Source organism: Astyanax mexicanus, unplaced genomic scaffold (genome assembly GCF_023375975.1).
Source record: "Astyanax mexicanus isolate ESR-SI-001 unplaced genomic scaffold, AstMex3_surface scaffold_55, whole genome shotgun sequence".
NCBI classification, from domain to species: Eukaryota; Metazoa; Chordata; class Actinopteri; order Characiformes; family Acestrorhamphidae; genus Astyanax; species Astyanax mexicanus.
In genome coordinates this window covers 38730-61531 of record NW_026040065.1, presented here as the reverse complement: position 1 = coordinate 61531, position 22802 = coordinate 38730, and the positions used below count along the sequence as shown (strand labels likewise).

General features: G+C 37.7%; 1 protein-coding gene across 1 annotated transcript in view; it reads left to right on the top strand.

Moving 5' to 3' along the window:
- Positions 1-5648: 5648 nt before the first annotated feature.
- The window catches only part of zgc:158464 (SH2 domain-containing adapter protein F), a gene marked incomplete at its 3' end in the record, with an annotated part of 45954 nt that continues 28800 nt past the window's right edge, over positions 5649-22802 (top strand). Inside the window, 1 exon segment of the mRNA XM_049474108.1 lies at positions 5649-6302. Coding sequence (XP_049330065.1) covers positions 5823-6302 — 480 coding nt within the window.

Below are 22802 nucleotides of genomic sequence, written 5' to 3'. Positions count from 1 at the left end.
CAAATTACAAATAAAAATATTCTCATTTAGAGCATTTATTTACAGATAATGAGAAATGACTGAAATAACAAAAAAGATGCAGAACTTTCAGACCTCAAATAATGTAAAGAAAACAAGTTCATATTCATAAAGTTTTAAGAGTTCAGAAATAATCAATATTTGGTGGAATAACCCTGGTCGTTTTTAATCACAGTTTTAATTTCATGCATCTTGGCATCATGTTCTCCTCCACCAGTCTTACACACTGCTTTTGGATAACTTTATGCTGCTTTACTCCTGGTGTAAAAATTCAAGCAGTTCAGTTTGGTGGTTTGATGGTTTGTGATCATCCATCTTCCTCTTGATTTTATTCCAGAGGTTTTTAATTTGGTAAAATCAAAGAAACTCATCATTTTTAAGTTCTCTCTTATTTTTTAACAGATCTGTATGTCTTTATTATAATTACTATTATTATAATGTTTTTTCTCATGAGCCTGATTTTCTGCAGTTTTTAACAGAAGAGGATCTCAGGGTTTTAATCCTGAAGAATCTCAGAGCTGCAGTCAGATTTTCACTTTAGCGGAAAGTTTATAACGTAATAAAACTCGCTGAGCTTCTGTTCGTTTACCTGCAGCAACCCAAACAAATAAAAAGCAGCCTTAATAAACCCGATCGATACGCAATTAAAAGACAAACAGGGTATTGATAAAACCTAAAGATCCCCGCGAGCCGCCGAGCGACACATTAACACAACCTGCAATCAATACATAATTAATATCAGCAAACTATCAGCTAAAGACAACACTGTCCTCCTCCAACTCCAGAACCTGCAGATAAAAAACCTGAAAAACTAATAAAACCTCTGTTCTGATTTCATTTAAATAATACAGAAAACACAACTTAACTGTATAATAAACACTAATATAAAATACATCTGTACTAAACATCTAAATATCACTGAAAGCTCCTTCTAATGAACCCATTATTCAGCCTCTTTCACCAACTTGCACACAAACACTGCTGATACAGATGTGCAAATGCACACAAACAGCTCATCTAATTCTATTAGAGAAGTTCTGAATATGAACCTGTTGTCTCAGTGTTTAATATCAGCTGTGGGATATAAAGGGGTTTAAACCCCAGTATTGATCAGTGATCAGAGGAACTGTGTTCTCTGAATGATGGAGCTCCAGACGATACTTTAGTTAAGAAGATGAGTTAAGAAGGATTTCTGGGTAAATAAGATCCAAATAATTTATTTTTCTTCATTAGTTGTCGTTGGGCCCCGTGTCAGCGTGGTCTGATTATAGAATATTTATGAATGAACAAAAAGTGAAGCTAAATCATTTTGTACGCCCTCTGGAGGCTGATTGCAGTACAGCGGTTAACTCCATCCATTCCCATGTAAGTAAGTCAAAGTCAAAGTCAAAGTGGTTTTTATTGTCATTTCAGCTATATACAGAGTACACAGTGAAACCAAACAACGTTCCTCCAGGGACCATGGTGCACATAAACACAGTGTAGACAGAACAATAGTGCAACAGTACAAAAGTGCAGACAGACAATACAACACCATACAGACAAAGAATAATAAATAACAAGACAGTGTGCAAATTTTGCAGTGTGCAAAAAAGACCAGTGAGGTAGTAATTACTCTATTACACAGTGTGCAATAGAGTCCAGTGAGGTAGTAGGGTTTTTAGTGCTTTCCATTTTCTGGGGTAAGTGGGGTAAGAGTGTGTGTGCATAAACAGTAAACAGAGCAGAAACTGTAAATTATAATAACGTATCCAGTGTTGGAGCCAAAATCCTCCTGATGGCTTTAGAAGGCCAGATATCCTTTTTTAAATTAAATGCTTTATTTTAAATGCGTAATATTTGATGTTTGCGCAGTAATTTTATCTAAGTGCCTTGGCTTTGAACTGTGTGAAAAGTTGAAAAGTTTTGTCGTTTTCTCACCGTGTTATCTCGTGCCGTGGACTAAATTAAGATATTCAGATGGAGGAATGTGGACATAAGTCTCACGTTTTTTTATACAAATTGTTTTATTTTATTCATGGTAAATAAAGAATTAAAATTTGGATTTTTATGGTGTCAGGAGCTCCACTGACTGAATACAACCTAGACAGAAGCCAACAGTCAGACGTTCATTGCTATCTCGGTAACACAGGCGCTGTGCCGAGCCGAGCGTACACCCCCACTTATTACACACACATGAACACACAGCAGCACAAACCCAACTTTTACATCAACAATAAACAGAATAGTAAATAAAATAACATTGCTGTTCCCGTAAATGAGCTGCTGGAGCTCCTTCACAGCGTCAACCAGCAGCTCAGTTTCCTCTGCTGAGAAGAGTTTGTTGAACACGTCCAGGTAGCTGCACCGTTACAATAGCAATCCACCAAAGACAGAGCTCACCTGATCTACTCTTAAAGAGAATGATGAGCAAGAGACACTCTGATTGGTTTATTTCACGTTACTCCCAAAATTAACCACACCCATGATTAATTAAGAGAGTTAGAACATTACTTTTTTATGTGTGCTCTAGGTGTGTTTTTCTCTACATTATCCAGTTTAAACTCTAGATAATGTTCTGTATCAGGAGGTTCTTCTGTGCTCTCACTAACAGCTTTATTACTAACCTGCTCTCTGCCTTCAGCAGGACGACCGGTCAGACAGGAGAGAGAGAAAGAGAGAGAGAGTAAAAGCGATTGAGAGGACAGCATCCAACAGGAGGACAAGCCAAGAAAGAGACGAGGTGAAGAGAATTTCAGAAACAGAATTTAATTAGTTCGTTGGGGAAATGTCCTCTTCAGTATCATCATTAGGAAAAGGTCAGGTGATGCAAATTTTAACACTTTAGAAATAAATACTCCTCAAACCTCAACCCAGAACTCTGTGTTCTCCTCCAATCAGCTGCAGCGCTCTCTAAACATTACCATAATTCATGTTTCTTAGTTTTCCTCCTGATTCTATTGATCTGAGCTTCGATTCCCATGAGCCCCTTTTCTCTGTGGACTCTGTCACATACCCCACCGGCCAATCATCAGCATATATATTTACTATATTTCCCTAATGCTAATTAATGTTTCTGTGGGTTTAACAAATACATTCCTCATTTTTATTCCTATTTTTATTTTCTTTAGTCCAAACTAAGGGAAAAATCATCAGTCAAACATTTAATACATTTTATTTAAAGTAAAGAAATGCTCTGTCAGTTACAGTAGTAATGATCATCAATATAAAATAAAAAGTATAAAAATAAGTAAAATAAGCCTGAATCATCTTCTCAGTTTTCTCTGCACTGAAAGAGTGAAAAACCCACGGAGAGATTTATTCTGTAGATATAAACAGATTAAACGCATCACTCTGTACACAAAACAGTCTAACTCAGCGTATTGTTTCTGATCTCCAGCTGAGGCCCAGCGGCAGACTTTTAAAGGTCAGGTAATACCCACAATGCCCTGCACCCGCCGCTGCTCCTGCCAGCGGTAATGAACCGGTCCGGCTTCACCTGCCGTCTACCTGCCAGTCTCACCCCCGTCTCACCCTCGTCTCACTCCCATCACACCCCAGTCTCACCCCCTCTCTCTGCAGAAAAATCCAGCCAGCAGTGTCCTGTAGTCCTGTGGGCATCACCCTGTGAGTGAAGTCCTGTGGGCGGAGTCCTGTGGGTGAAGTCCTGTGGGCGGAGTCAGTTTTGATCATTAATACTGACTCAGGCTGAAAGGTGTTGGGTTGTGTCTGAATTAAATGTTTATATGTAAGATTGTTTGCTGAAAAATCAGCTTTAGACCAGTTTCTGCTGGGAACTGGTTTCAGGTGTGAACTGGTCTTTGATTGTAGGGGTGGGAAAGATGCTTATTTAGAAGAATAAACAGCGAGTTTACACACGTTCCACATGTGATCTGTAGTGAAGCTGATGTTCCACACTGTTAAAGATCCAGAATTCAAAATTACATTTTTAATTACATTTTTATTTGAAGTTAAAAGTCCAGAGCTCACCAGAAGTTTTTTGGATGTTTATTTTTTTGTTTTTATTTTTGTTGAATGTATTATATTTTCATGAGAAAACACTGAAGATATGACAGATTGAGAAGAGGCTTCATTCCATTACAGTTCCATGCAGACAGAGATGATAGTGAATGATCTGATCACTGCAGGCTGATCTCACACTTCTTTAACCTCTGCAGCAACACTGGCAGCACTTTGCCAGCCTCTGAACATTATGCTGCTAAATTATGCTTTTTGCTGTAATTTTGTTGATGTTGTTGTTTACCGCTGTCTCTTTGCTGTGAAGATGCTTGAAGATGAGGAAGAAGACACCGCAGACATTGCCTTAAGTGTAATACAATTATTTATTACAAAGACTAAGACAATATCTACAAGGCTTCCTAGGCCAGCCTTGGAGAGAGATGTTGCCCGATCCGATGTTCCTCTGTTCTCTCTCCCGTCCACTTTTTTGGGGACCGCTTTTATAGGTCTGTGGTACACATCTGGAAACACTTAAACCTACATAGCCATACATAGCCATAGACAGTCATCGGCGGAGTCTACAGTACATGCATTAGTGAAAGAGTATAAAGAGAAATAAAAGAGAATATGAAGAAAATACATGCTGAAAAATATACGTCAATGTTCTGAAGCTGTGCAGTGAATGGTGATCTGCATCACAGTTACTGTTATTAGAGAATAATAGAAAACAGAACACATAATTTAACTGTTATTTTTACTAAAGCTGTAATTTTACTCTGGTGATGTAATACCAGTGTAACCCAGTTCTACACCAGTTACAGTTCAGTATCTACAACAGCTGGAACTGGTAACGGAATCAGGAAAACACTATATATAAACATTAGTTTATTAGTACAGTGTGATTTTACTATCAATATTATAATACTCCAAATCTAATTATTATTATTATTATTATTATTATTATTATTATTATATTACTGTAATAGATAGATAGATAGATAGATAGATAGATAGATAGATAGATGGGTAAGGTGTTGAGTCAGGTGTTGCAGGTGTTGGGTAAGCTGTAGAGTCAGTAGTTGGGTCAGGAGTTGGGTCAGGTGTTTTGTAAGGTGTTGCAGGTGTTGGGTCAGGTGTTGCAGGTGTTGGGTCAGGTGTTGCAGATGTTGGGTGAGGTGTTGGGTCAAATGTTTGGTCAGGTTTTGGTTCAGGTGTTACAGGTGTTGGGTTAGATGTTGCAGGTGTTGGGACATGTTTTGTGTAAGGTGTTAGGTAAGGTGTTGGGTAAGGTGTAGAGTCAGGAGTTGGGCCAGGTGTTTTGTAAGGTGTTGCAGGAGTTGGGACAGGTGTTGGGTTAGATGTTGCAGGTGTTGGGTAAGGTGTTGGGTTAGGTGTTGGGACAGGTTTTGGGTTAAATGTTGCAGGTGTTTTGTAAGGTGTTGCACGATTTGGGACAGGTGTTGGGTCAGGTGATGGGTCAGGTGTTTGGTAATTGTGTTGATTATAACTGCAGAGCAGCTAAAGCATGAAACTCTATTAAACTGATTCAGGGCTCGTGCTCCTTTAAAAGCTGAGTTTAAATCAGTGCAGGGGGCGGGGCGCTTGTAAGCGTAAACTCCCAGCCAATCGCAGCGCAGGGGGGCGCGTCCTGCCCGAATACAGGTGGAAAAACACGCACTCCTCTCGCGCGCGCGTGGGCAGAGCGCAGTGAGGTGGCTCGCGGAGAGGCACGCGCTGGAGTTTTTCAGCGAACAGAAAGTGAATCAACTCTTCACCCTGAAATAATCCGGATTCGCCCCTCGGGAATAAACCAGGAGAAATCAGGATCCGGATCCGGAGTGTTTGAGCGATGCGCTGCGGGCAGCATGGCCAGATGGTTCAAGGAGCACCTGGGATTCAAGAGCACCAAAGCCCCGCCGCCGGCGCCCCCCAAGCCCGACTACCGCCACTGCCACGCCGGCGCTGTGTCCGCGGCGCCCGGCTTCCACCACCACCACCCGCCGGTCCCCGGCCCGCTGTACCAGAGCTCCGCGCAACCCGATATCCTCACCGCCTACAAGCTGCAGAAGGAGCTGGACTTCGAGGACCCGTACACGGCCGGGGGAGGCGCTCCGTTCTCCGGGGGGGGCTCGGGATCCGCGAGCTCCTCGCCGGACGTCAAGTATGTTTCCCCGAAACACCGCCTCATTAAGGTGGAGACGGTGGAGAGGAGCGCCGCGGTGCCCCAGGCTGCGGCAGCGGGGTCTGTGGTGGCCGTGACCGCGGTTCAGGCGCCTCCGGCCGGCGGCGGCAGCAGCAGGTCCCCGCCGTCCCCGCCGGTCGAACCGGAGAGCAAACAGGAGAAGGTAAGCGGCGTTTAACGGCTCAGGTGGGGGAATGTTTACCGGGACTAAAGGAGAAAGCGGGATTCTGGTGTTTTTAAATGGGATTGTTTCGTGTTTTGAGGTGTTTATTTTGTGTTTTGATAAGTTTATATTGAGTTTTTGAGGGGTTTTAAATGATACTTCAGGGATTTACATAATGTTGAATTTGTTTATGTGGGGTTTTGATGGCTTATATTGTGTTTTGAAGTGTTTGTATTTTGTTTTAAGGGGTTTTTATGGTGGTTTGAGTGGTTTATTTTGTGTTTCGAAGTGTTTACATTGTGTTTTTGGAGGGTTTAATTATATTTGAGGGGCTTAAATTATGTTTATTTGGTTTACATGTTTTGAGGTGTATGGCATAGTATTTTATGAGGTTATATCATGTTTGAAAGTGTTTATATTGTGTTTTATGGTATTTTGAGGGGATTGTAGTGTTTTACAGTGGTTTCTAAAACCCTTTAAACACCAAACCGAGAGCGCGTGGACTTTAGACGGTTCTCAGGTTAGCTTAGCTCAGATCCACCAGCGCGTGGAGCTCAGCTGTTCAGGTAACCCTAGGTAATCTGTGTGTTTTTGCTGTTTTTTTGGTGTTAACCTGTTTTTTCAGTGTCAGCAGAATCTATAATTTAATTTCATTCAGTTATTTTCGATGTATAAAGCAGTTTGAAGTTGGTTTAAATAGAGTTTAAGCTAAACGCCAGTGTTTCAGGTGTTCAGGTAACCCCAGGTAATCTGTATTTTTGCTTTAAACCTACTTTTTGAGTTTTATATAACTCTTAATTGAATAGAATTTTACCCCTTATTTTAGAGTTATAGTTGGGTTTAAATGTAAACTCCACGTGGTTGCTCCAGTGTTGTGCTGTTTTCCACGTTGCTATCATGTTAGGTTAGCTCAGGTCTGTTTCACCATGGCTAGGTCAGGTCTAGTTCAGGTAACCTCAGGTAATCTGTGTATATTTGCTGTTCGCATGCTGTTTGAGTTTCAGTCAACATTTTCATTAAAACACATTTTTTTTGTTTTGTTTTCAGATTAAACAGTAGATTCTTGGTTCAGTGTGATTTTAGCAATGGTCTGATCTCCACGTGTTTCAAACCAGTAGAGCCAGATCTGAGTCTGATGGAATCTCTTGATCTGGTTTGAGTCTCTGGATCTGGGTTGAGTCTCTGGATCTGGTTTGGGTTTCTGGATCTGGGTTGAGTCTCTGGATCTGGTTTGGGTTTCTGGATCTGGGTTGAGTCTCTGGATCTGGGTTGAGTCTCTGGATCTGGTTTGGGTTTCTGGATCTGGGTTGAGTCTCTGGATCTGGGTTGAGTCTCTGGATCTGGTTTGTGTCTCTGGATCTGGTTTGAGTCTCTGGATCTGGGTTGAGTCTCTGGATCTGGGTTGAGTCTCTGGATCTGGTTTGTGTCTCTGGATCTGGTTTGAGTCTCTGGATCTGGTTTGTGTCTCTGGATCCGGTTTGAGTCTCTGGATCTGGTTTGTGTCTCTGGATCTGGTTTGTGTCTCTGGATCTGGGTTGAGTCTCTGGATCTGGTTTGGGTTTCTGGATCTGGGTTGAGTCTCTGGATCTGGGTTGAGTCTCTGGATCTGGGTTGAGTCTCTGGATCTGGTTTGAGTCTCTGGATCTGGTTTGTGTCTCTGGATCTGGTTTGAGTCTCTGTATCTGGTTTGTGTCTCTGGATCCGGTTTGAGTCTCTGGATCTGGTTTGTGTCTCTGGATCTGGTTTGTGTCTCTGGATCTGGGTTGAGTCTCTGGATCTGGTTTGTGTCTCTGGATCTGGTTTGTGTCTCTGGATCCGGTTTGAGTCTCTGGATCTGGGTTGAGTCTCTGATTGAGAAATAAGAGATAAAAACTCTTTACTGAAATGTTCTGCAGTTCTCCGTGTTCCTTCAGGATGCATTAACCCTTTAAACCAGTGGTGCTCAAACCTTTTTAGACCATGTTTCATCCATAACCGAATTTAAACCTACAACTTCCACGTCATTTTACAGGAACTGTACCGCACACATTCCTGTATACAGTAGAGCAGATAAGTTCCAAATACGTCAGACATACCATACATACCATCTCATCTAGCAGCAGTTTTTCACCAGTTATTTAGTGGTGTAGAGTTTGGCTGTTTTTGCAGTCAGAAAGCTGATGGAAACCCACTGTAGTTCAGAAACCCACTGTAGTTTAAACTTTCTGACTTGGACATTAATGGGTTAACATTATTCAGCTCTGTTTGGTCTGACTTTATTAAATCCTGCAAATGGAAAATACATATAAACCTTCTAAACGAATAAATCTGCACAAAATGACTCGATACTGAAGGTGAATTATTAAATACATAATAAATCAGGTGCATTAATAAGTAATGCTTATATTTCTATCTGTGTACTGAAACTCGGCCATGCCGTCGCCACTGCTTACAGAACAATACAGAAATAAAAATAACGTTAAAGTGTGAAAAATAGTGCAATATCAGATTAATTTGCTGCATTTTATTAATAAGAGTTTATAAATAATAATCATAAAGATAAAGCAGATAACAAGGTCTGTTCTCATCACGCTGCAGTTGCGTAAATATATATTACTCAATGCTGGTTATTCAACTTATCCAACATCAACACACTCTTATACACACACTACACACACACACACACACACACACACACACACACACACACACACACACACACACACACGCTCACACACACACACACACACGCTTACACACACACACACACTTACACACACACTCTTACACACACACTACACACACACACATACACATACACACACACACACACACGCTTACACACACACACTTACACACACACACACACGCACTCATACACGCACTCATACACTACACACACACACACACTTTGTTTAACGGCTGTATGTCAGTGTGTAGTAGTGTGGTTGGCTGTGATCCCTCACTTCCTCTCACTCATACCTGCCGCACCTCTGCAGGGTGTGGTACACACACACACCGAGCTCAGCGTGTCGGTGAGTGAGCTGTAGTACAGGAGTCACAATACGTTTTATATATATATTTTTGTTCTTGTTCAGTACCTGGTCCTCAACTATCAGTCACTCTGAGGGAAAGGGGGCGGAGTTATTGATGTGTTGGTTGTTGTATAATTGGCTACAAGATTGGTGTTCGTTCTCATATAAACAAACACAAAAGGTGAAATTGAGGTCAGAATAGTGATTGAGGTCAGATCTGTATTTTGTAGAATAAATCAATAAAGTAATTATTATTACAGGCCTTTAGAAACACTGAGAATCAGTAAATGAAATAAAGAGTAAAATTGTGTTTGTGTAGTATAAGGCAGTGTGGGGTAGAGTAGAGTCTTAGTGTTGAATGGTGTGTTGAGTTGTAGGGGGGCTGGGAGACGGTGGGTTGATATTTGGGTGGAGCTTCGAGCTCTCGTTAGGGTGGAAGGTTTGTTGGGTAATAATGGGTGCAGTTTTGAGAAGCACTGTGGAGAAGCGTTGTTTAGCATTGACGGTGTGTTGGGGCAGTAATGCAGGGTACGGTAGGTGGTGTGGTGTGGTGTGGTGAGGTGGTAAGTTGTGATAGAAGGTTTGTTGGGTAATAATGGGTGCAGTGTTGGGTAGCGTTGTTGAGTAGCGTTAGCGCTGTGTTGAGGCAGCAATGCAGGGTATGGTGGGGTATGTGTTGAGGTAGTGTATGCTGGGTTTCGGTGGTTGTTGGGTGGTAACGGCGAGTCGGGTGCAGTGTTGGGTAGAGTTATTGGGTAGCGTTGTTTAGTAGTGTAGGTGGTGTGTGGTGAGGTGTAGTATGCTGGGTATTGGTGGTTAGTTGGGGTGGAAGGCTTGTTGGGTGAAGATGGGCGAGCTGGATGCAGTGTGGGGTAAAGTTGTTGGGTAGAGTTGTTGGGTAGGGTTGTTGGGTAGAAAGAGTTGTTGGGTAGGGTTGGATTTGTCTTGGGGAAGTAATGAAGGGTATGTTAGGGTGTGTGGTGAGGGTTTGTTGAATAATAATGGTGAGTTTGGGGATCTTTGTGTAGCTTGTTTCTGATTCGCTGATGATAAAACTCTAATCTGTCTGCTTAATCTGACGACGGACAGACCGGAATCTAATCCCTCCAATCAGCTCGATCCAGAACCACCAATCAGCACCGGGTTACCGAACTATCCGTCCCTTTAGACGATTAAAACCGAACACTGCAGTCTATGTCCAAACGCTACCGTCTCCATCCGAATGCTGCAGTCTCCGTTCCTTTGCTACGTCTCCGTCTGAACGCTACCGTCTCTCTGCAGAGAGACACGGCGTAATTCCTGAACAGGTTCAGAATGCAGCTCCGGCTGATAAACACTGTTATTAACGGTTAGAGTTAAACTGGAGGGGCCAGTTCTCCCAGTTCACCCAGTACCTCAATTACAGCTTACTGAATGATGGAACTCAGGAACACAGAGAACACAGAGAACAGCTGCAGAAACTAATATAGAAATATATATAAAGTGTTTCTGAAAGAAGCTTCTTAAACCGACTCGTATTTATAAAGTTTTCCTGTAATCTAACGTATCACAGATACAGACCACAGTTTACACCTTTAGATTAACACTGGAGATACGAGGTTAATGCACAGCGCAGGTGATGGAAAACTGATGTACAGTAAATCATTTAAACCATATACTTTTTATATAGCTTACAAAAACGTGTATCTTCTCGTGAAAATTCAAATGATTGAATAAAAAGTGAACTTTATTTAATTCAGATTTTATAAGATTGTGTTTTTATATATATTGTCCCAAAAATTATTGCAATAAATATTATTGTTATTTTAAGGTATTTAAATGCCCCTGACATGATAATAGAAGAGCATAACAAAGCAATTATACTCTTCTAAAGACAAAACAATATGTAATTAATCACAGTTTGGGGATTATATAGTTTATTCTTCTCCTGCAGAATTCCACACTGTGTTTATGGAGTCACAGTTATTACAGCACTGATTGGTTATATGACCTAAAATAGTGTTCACTAATGTGAACAAACATACAAATAAACACAATATAGACCAATATCACCATTATCACTTATTACTGAGATCATGAACATTTACTGTAAAATAAGCCTTTAATTTAGTGTTCCTAATGACAGTAAAAAAATCAGATATTGATTTGATTAGTCTTGCAGATCTGTGTGAACAATAGGTGCAGTTTTAAAGTAGCAGAATAAAGGATTTATTAGAGATATTTGGATTTTCAGTGTTAAAGAAATGAAAATGAGTGAAGATGTTGAAAACTGTACAGGATGAGTTTTCTAAATCCCAGAAATGATTGCAATAAACAAAATTGTCATTTTTATGGTCATTAAATGCCCCTCATATAATGATGATAGAATTTTCAGTTTAATAGGAAAATGTAAGATAATAGAAATAATGTGTATATATTTCTGGATGTGTAGTTTGTATGAGTCTGTTCTCAGTGAAACAGTGTTTTATAACGAGCCGTATGGTTTTAGGTATTAATGTAAACGAGCTCGTTAAGGATCAGGATGTTCTGAATGTTACAGGATGAACTGAGTCTACAGGACTCGGGACTCATGATGCTGCAGAAACACCGATTGATGTTTTAATTAGTGAAGCTCATTATAGACCTGATTACCCAACGTCCCGCCTGCCGATACCCTGCAGATCCCGCCGTCCAATCAGAACCCGGCTGAGGGTTAATGAGCAGAATCCTGGAGTTCAGGACTGATGATGAGGGGCGTTTAGATCAATAGCAGGACTTCAGCTGGAAACATTAGAATTAAAGCTGGTTTTCATTCATTTTGCTACTTTTTCACTATTGAATAAATTAAAAAGCCTACACAAATACATTTACGTCAGTATTACTATTCTAACCATATATTTACCTCAACAGTGCTTTTCTAATCATTTATTTACCTCAGTAATGCCATTCTATTCATACATTTACCACAGTATTGCCATACTAATAATATATTTACCTCAGCAGTGCTATTCTAAACATATATTTACCTCAGCAGTGCTGTTCTAATCATAAATCCTATGTTTACCTCAGTAAAGCTATTCTAAAAAATAAATTACCTCAGTGTTATTCTAATTATACATTAACCTCAGCAGTGCTATTCCAAAAATTAATTTATTAATTAATAAAAATTAATTAAGAAATGCAGTCAGTCTTTTAGTGAGCAAACAGATGCTAAGCTAATGCTAAGCTCAGCTAATGTTATTTTCTTAGCTCTAACAAGCTGATAAGTTTCTGGATTGTTATTCTCGTTATTCAGTAAAGTTTATTCAGTATTTTCTGACGTTTTCCAAACAGAAAATGCTTTATTTTAATGATTGTGTGATTTTTGGTTGGGTATTATTTGGTGCGCTTTTAGGCCTGTTTTTGGCATCGTTAGCTCTGGATACGCATGGCGTGAATATCGGCTGAACCGAAGCGCCGCTAATGCTAATGTGTTTCTGTTTATAACAGTCAGACCTTCATGAGTCAATGAGTTTAGGTAGATTATCAATTATCATTTCACTGTAGCGCTAATTAACACTCCCATACACACACCATAACACTACACACACACACACACACACACACACACACACACACACACATCACACTCTCTTACACACTTGTGCATGCCAGCACTGCTTTGTCTGTTCTCAGCAAAAATAAAAAAAGTGCTCAAGGACTTTCAGAGTGAATTAACACAAGATAAACAGGAGATAATGGAAGCAAACAAACCACACACACACACACACACACACACACACACACACACACACTCTCACACTCACACACACACTGCGGAGCTGTGACCTTGCGTGTTCCTGTGGTGAGTTACGTGTTTTTGTTACGGTGGTGGTCGTGCTGAATACCTCGTTAGGAATGGCAGCAGCTCACCTTGATTTCAGGTAGATTAATCTCAGTAGATTAATCTCAGTAGATTAATCTCAGTAGATTAATCTCAGTAGATTAATCTCAGGAGATTAATCTTAGTTAGGTTATCATCCTGCACTGAATCATCACAGACTTTATCTGTGTTTAGTTTCTGTCACACAAAACTCTCGTATCTCCAAAACAGCAGCTTAGTGAAGGAAGGAGAAACTGTGTTTCAGTTTAAATCAGAATAACAGATTTTACAGCGTTGTGATTGGTCCGTTCATCATCAAATCCTCATACAATATAAACAATCACATTTTATTTACATTTATTTTCCTCCAAATCTGTTTAAGCTCCTTACGACTGACTGTCTGATAATACTGATTCAGTTCTTTTCAGCAGTGCTCTTCTAAACATAAGTTTCTTTTAGCGGTGCTGTTATAATCATACATTTACCTCAGCAGTTCTATTCTAAACATAAATTTACATAAGGAGTGCTATTCTAATCACACATTTACCTCAGCAGTGCTATTCTAATCACACGTTTACTTCAGCAGTTCTATGCTAAACATAAATTTACATAAGCAGTGCTGTTCTAAACATACATTTACCTCAGCAGTGTTGTTCTAATCATACATTTACCTCAGCAGTGCTATTCTAAACATACATTACCTGCTATTTTAATCACAGTTTAACGAGATGAAGTTGGAGAATGTGGCTGGTGGTGAGATCAGGTTGTGCTGAGACAGTAGTGATGCTAATAGTGGGCTGTGGATACTGAATTTGCATTATCAGGTCAGATCAATATTTATAGTGAGATATTAGTGATGATTCAGCTTCCCTGTGCGACGCCCTGCAGTCTCTGGTGAAAAGCACAAATGTGTTTCTGCTGATAAGATTAATTCCCCTCAAATACCGACTGTCCCTTAATAGAGGGATTAGATCCTCCACCAGGCCTGTATACACAATCCAGCACTAATACACTACTCACTATTACTGTATACACATTCAGCACTAATACACTACTCACTGTTACTGTATACACAATCCAGCACTAATACACTACTCACTATTACTGTATACACAATCCAGCACTAAAACACTACTCACTATTACTGTATACACATTCAGCACTAATACACTACTCACTATTACTGTATACACATTCAGCACTAATACACAACTCACTATTACTGTATACACAATCCAGCACTAATACACTACTCACTATTACTGTATACACAATCCAGCACTAAAACACTACTCACTATTACTGTATACACATTCAGCACTAATACACTACTCACAATTACTGTATACACATTCAGCACTAATACACAACTCACAATTACTGTATACACAATTCAGCACTAATACACTACTCACAATTACTGTATACACAATTCAGCACTAATACACAACTCACAATTACTGTATACACATTCAGCACTAATACACTACTCACAATTACTGTATACACAATTCAGCACTAATACACTACTCACAATTACTGTATACACATTCAGCACTAATACACTACTCACTATTACTGTATACACATTCAGCACATACACTACTCACAATTACTGTATACACATTCAGCACTAATACACTACTCACTATTACTGTATACACATTCAGCACATACACTACTCACAATTACTGTATACACATTCAGCACTAATACACTACTCACTATTACTGTATACACATTCAGCACTAATACACTACTCACTATTACTGTATACACAATCCAGCACTAATACACTACTCACTATTACTGTATACACATTCAGCACTAATACACTACTCACAATTACTGTATACACAATTCAGCACTAATACACTACTCACTATTACTGTATACACAATCCAGCACTAATACACTACTCACTCTTACTGTATACACAATTCAGCACTAATACACTACTCACTATTACTGTATACACAATCCAGCACTAATACACTACTCACAATTACTGTATACACAATTCAGCACTAATACACTACTCACAATTACTGTATACACAATTCAGCACTAATACACAACTCACAATTACTGTATACACAATTCAGCACTAATACACTACTCACTATTACTGTATACACAATCCAGCACTAATACACTACTCACTATTACTGTATACACATTCAGCACTAATACACAACTCACTATTACTGTATACACATTCAGCACTAATACACTACTCACTATTACTGTATACACAATTCAGCACTAATACACTACTCACTATTACTGTATACACAATTCAGCACTAATACACTACTCACTATTACTGTATACACAATCCAGCACTAATACACTACTCACTATTACTGTATACACAATCCAGCACTAATACACTACTCACTATTACTGTATACACATTCAGCACTAATACACTACTCACTGTTACTGTATACACAATCCAGCACTAATACACTACTCACTATTACTGTATACACAATCCAGCACTAAAACACTACTCACTATTACTGTATACACATTCAGCACTAATACACTACTCACTATTACTGTATACACATTCAGCACTAATACACAACTCACTATTACTGTATACACAATCCAGCACTAATACACTACTCACTATTACTGTATACACAATCCAGCACTAAAACACTACTCACTATTACTGTATACACATTCAGCACTAATACACTACTCACAATTACTGTATACACATTCAGCACTAATACACAACTCACAATTACTGTATACACAATTCAGCACTAATACACAACTCACAATTACTGTATACACATTCAGCACTAATACACTACTCACAATTACTGTATACACAATTCAGCACTAATACACTACTCACAATTACTGTATACACATTCAGCACTAATACACTACTCACTATTACTGTATACACATTCAGCACATACACTACTCACAATTACTGTATACACATTCAGCACTAATACACTACTCACTATTACTGTATACACATTCAGCACTAATACACTACTCACTATTACTGTATACACAATCCAGCACTAATACACTACTCACTATTACTGTATACACATTCAGCACTAATACACTACTCACAATTACTGTATACACAATTCAGCACTAATACACTACTCACTATTACTGTATACACAATCCAGCACTAATACACTACTCACTATTACTGTATACACAATTCAGCACTAATACACTACTCACTATTACTGTATACACAATCCAGCACTAATACACTACTCACAATTACTGTATACACAATTCAGCACTAATACACTACTCACAATTACTGTATACACAATTCAGCACTAATACACAACTCACAATTACTGTATACACAATTCAGCACTAATACACTACTCACTATTACTGTATACACAATCCAGCACTAATACACTACTCACTATTACTGTATACACATTCAGCACTAATACACAACTCACTATTACTGTATACACATTCAGCACTAATACACTACTCACTATTACTGTATACACAATTCAGCACTAATACACTACTCACTATTACTGTATACACAATCCAGCACTAATACACTACTCACAATTACTGTATACACATTCAGCACTAATACACTACTCACTATTACTGTATACACATTCAGCACTAATACACTACTCACTATTACTGTATACACAATTCAGCACTAATACACTACTCACTATTACTGTATACACAATCCAGCACTAATACACTACTCACTATTACTGTATACACATTCAGCACTAATACACAACTCACTATTACTGTATACACATTCAGCACTAATACACTACTCACTATTACTGTATACACAATTCAGCACTAATACACTACTCACTATTACTGTATACACAATCCAGCACTAATACACTACTCACAATTACTGTATACACAATTCAGCACTAATACACTACTCACTATTACTGTATACACAATCCAGCACTAATACACTACTCACTATTACTGTATACACATTCAGCACTAATACACAACTCACTATTACTGTATACACATTCAGCACTAATACACTACTCACTATTACTGTATACACAATCCAGCACTAATACACAACTCACTATTACTGTATACACATTCAGCACTAATACACTACTCACTATTACTGTATACACAATTCAGCACTAATACACTACTCACTATTACTGTATACACAATTCAGCACTAATACACTACTCACAATTACTGTATACACAATTCAGCACTAATACACAACTCACAATTACTGTATACACATTCAGCACTAATACACTACTCACAATTACTGTATACACAATTCAGCACTAATACACTACTCACAATTACTGTATACACATTCAGCACTAATACACTACTCACTATTACTGTATACACATTCAGCACATACACTACTCACAATTACTGTATACACATTCAGCACTAATACACTACTCACTATTACTGTATACACATTCAGCACTAATACACTACTCACTATTACTGTATACACAATCCAGCACTAATACACTACTCACTATTACTGTATACACATTCAGCACTAATACACTACTCACAATTACTGTATACACAATTCAGCACTAATACACTACTCACTATTACTGTATACACAATCCAGCACTAATACACTACTCACTATTACTGTATACACAATTCAGCACTAATACACTACTCACTATTACTGTATACACAATCCAGCACTAATACACTACTCACAATTACTGTATACACAATTCAGCACTAATACACTACTCACAATTACTGTATACACAATTCAGCACTAATACACAACTCACAATTACTGTATACACAATTCAGCACTAATACACTACTCACTATTACTGTATACACAATCCAGCACTAATACACTACTCACTATTACTGTATACACATTCAGCACTAATACACAACTCACTATTACTGTATACACATTCAGCACTAATACACTACTCACTATTACTGTATACACAATTCAGCACTAATACACTACTCACTATTACTGTATACACAATTCAGCACTAATACACTACTCACTATTACTGTATACACAATCCAGCACTAATACACTACTCACTATTACTGTATACACAATCCAGCACTAATACACTACTCACTATTACTGTATACACAATTCAGCACTAATACACTACTCACAATTACTGTATACACAATTCAGCACTAATACACTACTCACTATTACTGTATACACATTCAGCACTAATACACTACTCACTATTACTGTATACACAATTCAGCACTAATACACTACTCACAATTACTGTATACACATTCAGCACTAATACACAACTCACAATTACTGTATACACATTCAGCACTAATACACTACTCACAATTACTGTATACACATTCAGCACTAATGCACTACTCACTATTACTGTATACACAATTCAGCACTAATCCACTACTCACTATTACTGTATACACAATTCAGCACTAATACACTACTCACAATTACTGTATACACAATTCAGCACTAATACACTACTCACTATTACTGTATACACAATCCAGCACTAATCCACTACTCACTATTACTGTATACACAATTTAGCACTAATACACTACTCACAATTACTGTATACACAATTCAGCACTAATACACAACTCACAATTACTGTATACACAATTCAGCACTAATACACTACTCACTATTACTGTATACACATTCAGCACTAATACACTACTCACTATTACTGTATACACAATTCAGCACTAATACACTACTCACAATTACTGTATACACAATTCAGCACTAATACACTACTCACAATTACTGTATACACATTCAGCACTAATACACTACTCACAATTACTGTATACACATTCAGCACTAATACACAACTCACAATTACTGTATACACATTCAGCACTAATACACTACTCACTATTACTGTATACACAATCCAGCACTAATACACTACTCACTATTACTGTATACACAATCCAGCACAAATACACTAATCACTATTACTGTATACACAATCCAGCACTAATACACTACTCACTATTACTGTATACACAATCCAGCACTAATACACTACTCACTATTACTGTATACACAATCCAGCACAAATACACTACTCACTATTACTGTATACACAATTCAGCACTAATACACTACTCACAATTACTGTATACACAATTCAGCACTAATACACTACTCACTATTACTGTATACACATTCAGCACTAATACACTACTCACTATTACTGTATACACAATTCAGCACTAATACACTACTCACAATTACTGTATACACATTCAGCACTAATACACAACTCACAATTACTGTATACACATTCAGCACTAATACACTACTCACAATTACTGTATACACATTCAGCACTAATCCACTACTCACTATTACTGTATACACAATTCAGCACTAATACACTACTCACAATTACTGTATACACAATTCAGCACTAATACACTACTCACAATTACTGTATACACAATCCAGCACTAATACACTACTCACTATTACTGTATACACAATTTAGCACTAATACACTACTCACAATTACTGTATACACAATTCAGCACTAATACACAACTCACAATTACTGTATACACAATTCAGCACTAATACACTACTCACTATTACTGTATACACATTCAGCACTAATACACTACTCACTATTACTGTATACACAATTCAGCACTAATACACTACTCACTATTACTGTATACACAATTCAGCACTAATACACTACTCACAATTACTGTATACACATTCAGCACTAATACACAACTCACAATTACTGTATACACATTCAGCACTAATACACTACTCACAATTACTGTATACACATTCAGCACTAATGCACTACTCACTATTACTGTATACACAATTCAGCACTAATCCACTACTCACTATTACTGTATACACAATTCAGCACTAATACACTACTCACAATTACTGTATACACAATTCAGCACTAATACACTACTCACTATTACTGTATACACAATCCAGCACTAATCCACTACTCACTATTACTGTATACACAATTTAGCACTAATACACTACTCACAATTACTGTATACACAATTCAGCACTAATACACAACTCACAATTACTGTATACACAATTCAGCACTAATACACTACTCACTATTACTGTATACACATTCAGCACTAATACACTACTCACTATTACTGTATACACAATTCAGCACTAATACACTACTCACAATTACTGTATACACAATTCAGCACTAATACACTACTCACAATTACTGTATACACATTCAGCACTAATACACTACTCACAATTACTGTATACACATTCAGCACTAATACACAACTCACAATTACTGTATACACATTCAGCACTAATACACTACTCACAATTACTGTATACACATTCAGCACTAATACACTACTCACTATTACTGTATACACATTCAGCACTAATACACTACTCACTATTACTGTATACACAATCCAGCACTAATACACTACTCACTATTACTGTATACACATTCAGCACTAATACACTAATCACTATTACTGTATACACAATCCAGCACTAATACACTACTCACTATTACTGTATACACAATCCAGCACTAATACACTACTCACTATTACTGTATACACAATCCAGCACTAATACACTACTCACTATTACTGTATACACAATTCAGCACTAATACACTACTCACAATTACTGTATACACAATTCAGCACTAATACACTACTCACTATTACTGTATACACATTCAGCACTAATACACTACTCACTATTACTGTATACACAATTCAGCACTAATACACTACTCACAATTACTGTATACACATTCAGCACTAATACACAACTCACAATTACTGTATACACATTCAGCACTAATACACTACTCACAATTACTGTATACACATTCAGCACTAATACACTACTCACTATTACTGTATACACAATTCAGCACTAATACACTACTCCCAATTACTGTATACACAATTCAGCACTAATACACTACTCACTATTACTGTATACACAATCCAGCACTAATACACTACTCACTATTACTGTATACACAATTTAGCACTAATACACTACTCACAATTACTGTATACACAATTCAGCACTAATACACAACTCACAATTACTGTATACACAATTCAGCACTAATACACTACTCACTATTACTGTATACACATTCAGCACTAATACACTACTCACTATTACTGTATACACAATTCAGCACTAATACACTACTCACAATTACTGTATACACAATTCAGCACTAATACACTACTCACAATTACTGTATACACATTCAGCACTAATACACTACTCACAATTACTGTATACACAATTCAGCACTAATACACTACTCACTATTACCGTATACACATTCAGCACTAATACACTACTCACAATTACTGTATACACATTCAGCACTAATACACTACTCACAATTACTGTATACACAATTCAGCACTAATACACTACTCACAATTACTGTATACACATTCAGCACTAATACACTACTCACTATTACTGTATACACAATTCAGCACTAATACACTACTCACAATTACTGTATACACAATTCAGCACTAATACACTACTCACAATTACTGTATACACATTCAGCACTAATACACTACTCACTATTACTGTATACACAATCCAGCACTAATACACTACTCACTATTACTGTATACACAATTTAGCACTAATACACTACTCACAATTACTGTATACACAATTCAGCACTAATACACAACTCACAATTACTGTATACACAATTCAGCACTAATACACTACTCACTATTACTGTATACACATTCAGCACTAATACACTACTCACTATTACTGTATACACAATTCAGCACTAATACACTACTCACAATTACTGTATACACAATTCAGCACTAATACACTACTCACAATTACTGTATACACATTCAGCACTAATACACTACTCACAATTACTGTATACACAATTCAGCACTAATACACTACTCACTATTACCGTATACACATTCAGCACTAATACACTACTCACAATTACTGTATACACATTCAGCACTAATACACTACTCACAATTACTGTATACACAATTCAGCACTAATACACTACTCACAATTACTGTATACACATTCAGCACTAATACACTACTCACTATTACTGTATACACATTCAGCACTAATACACTACTCACAATTACTGTATACACAATTCAGCACTAATACACTACTCACTATTACTGTATACACATTCAGCACTAATACACTACTCACTATTACTGTATACACAATTCAGCACTAATACACTACTCACAATTACTGTATACACATTCAGCACTAATACACAACTCACAATTACTGTATACACATTCAGCACTAATACACTACTCACAATTACTGTATACACATTCAGCACTAATCCACTACTCACTATTACTGTATACACAATTCAGCACTAATACACTACTCACAATTACTGTATACACAATTCAGCACTAATACACTACTCACAATTACTGTATACACAATCCAGCACTAATACACTACTCACTATTACTGTATACACAATTTAGCACTAATACACTACTCACAATTACTGTATACACAATTCAGCACTAATACACAACTCA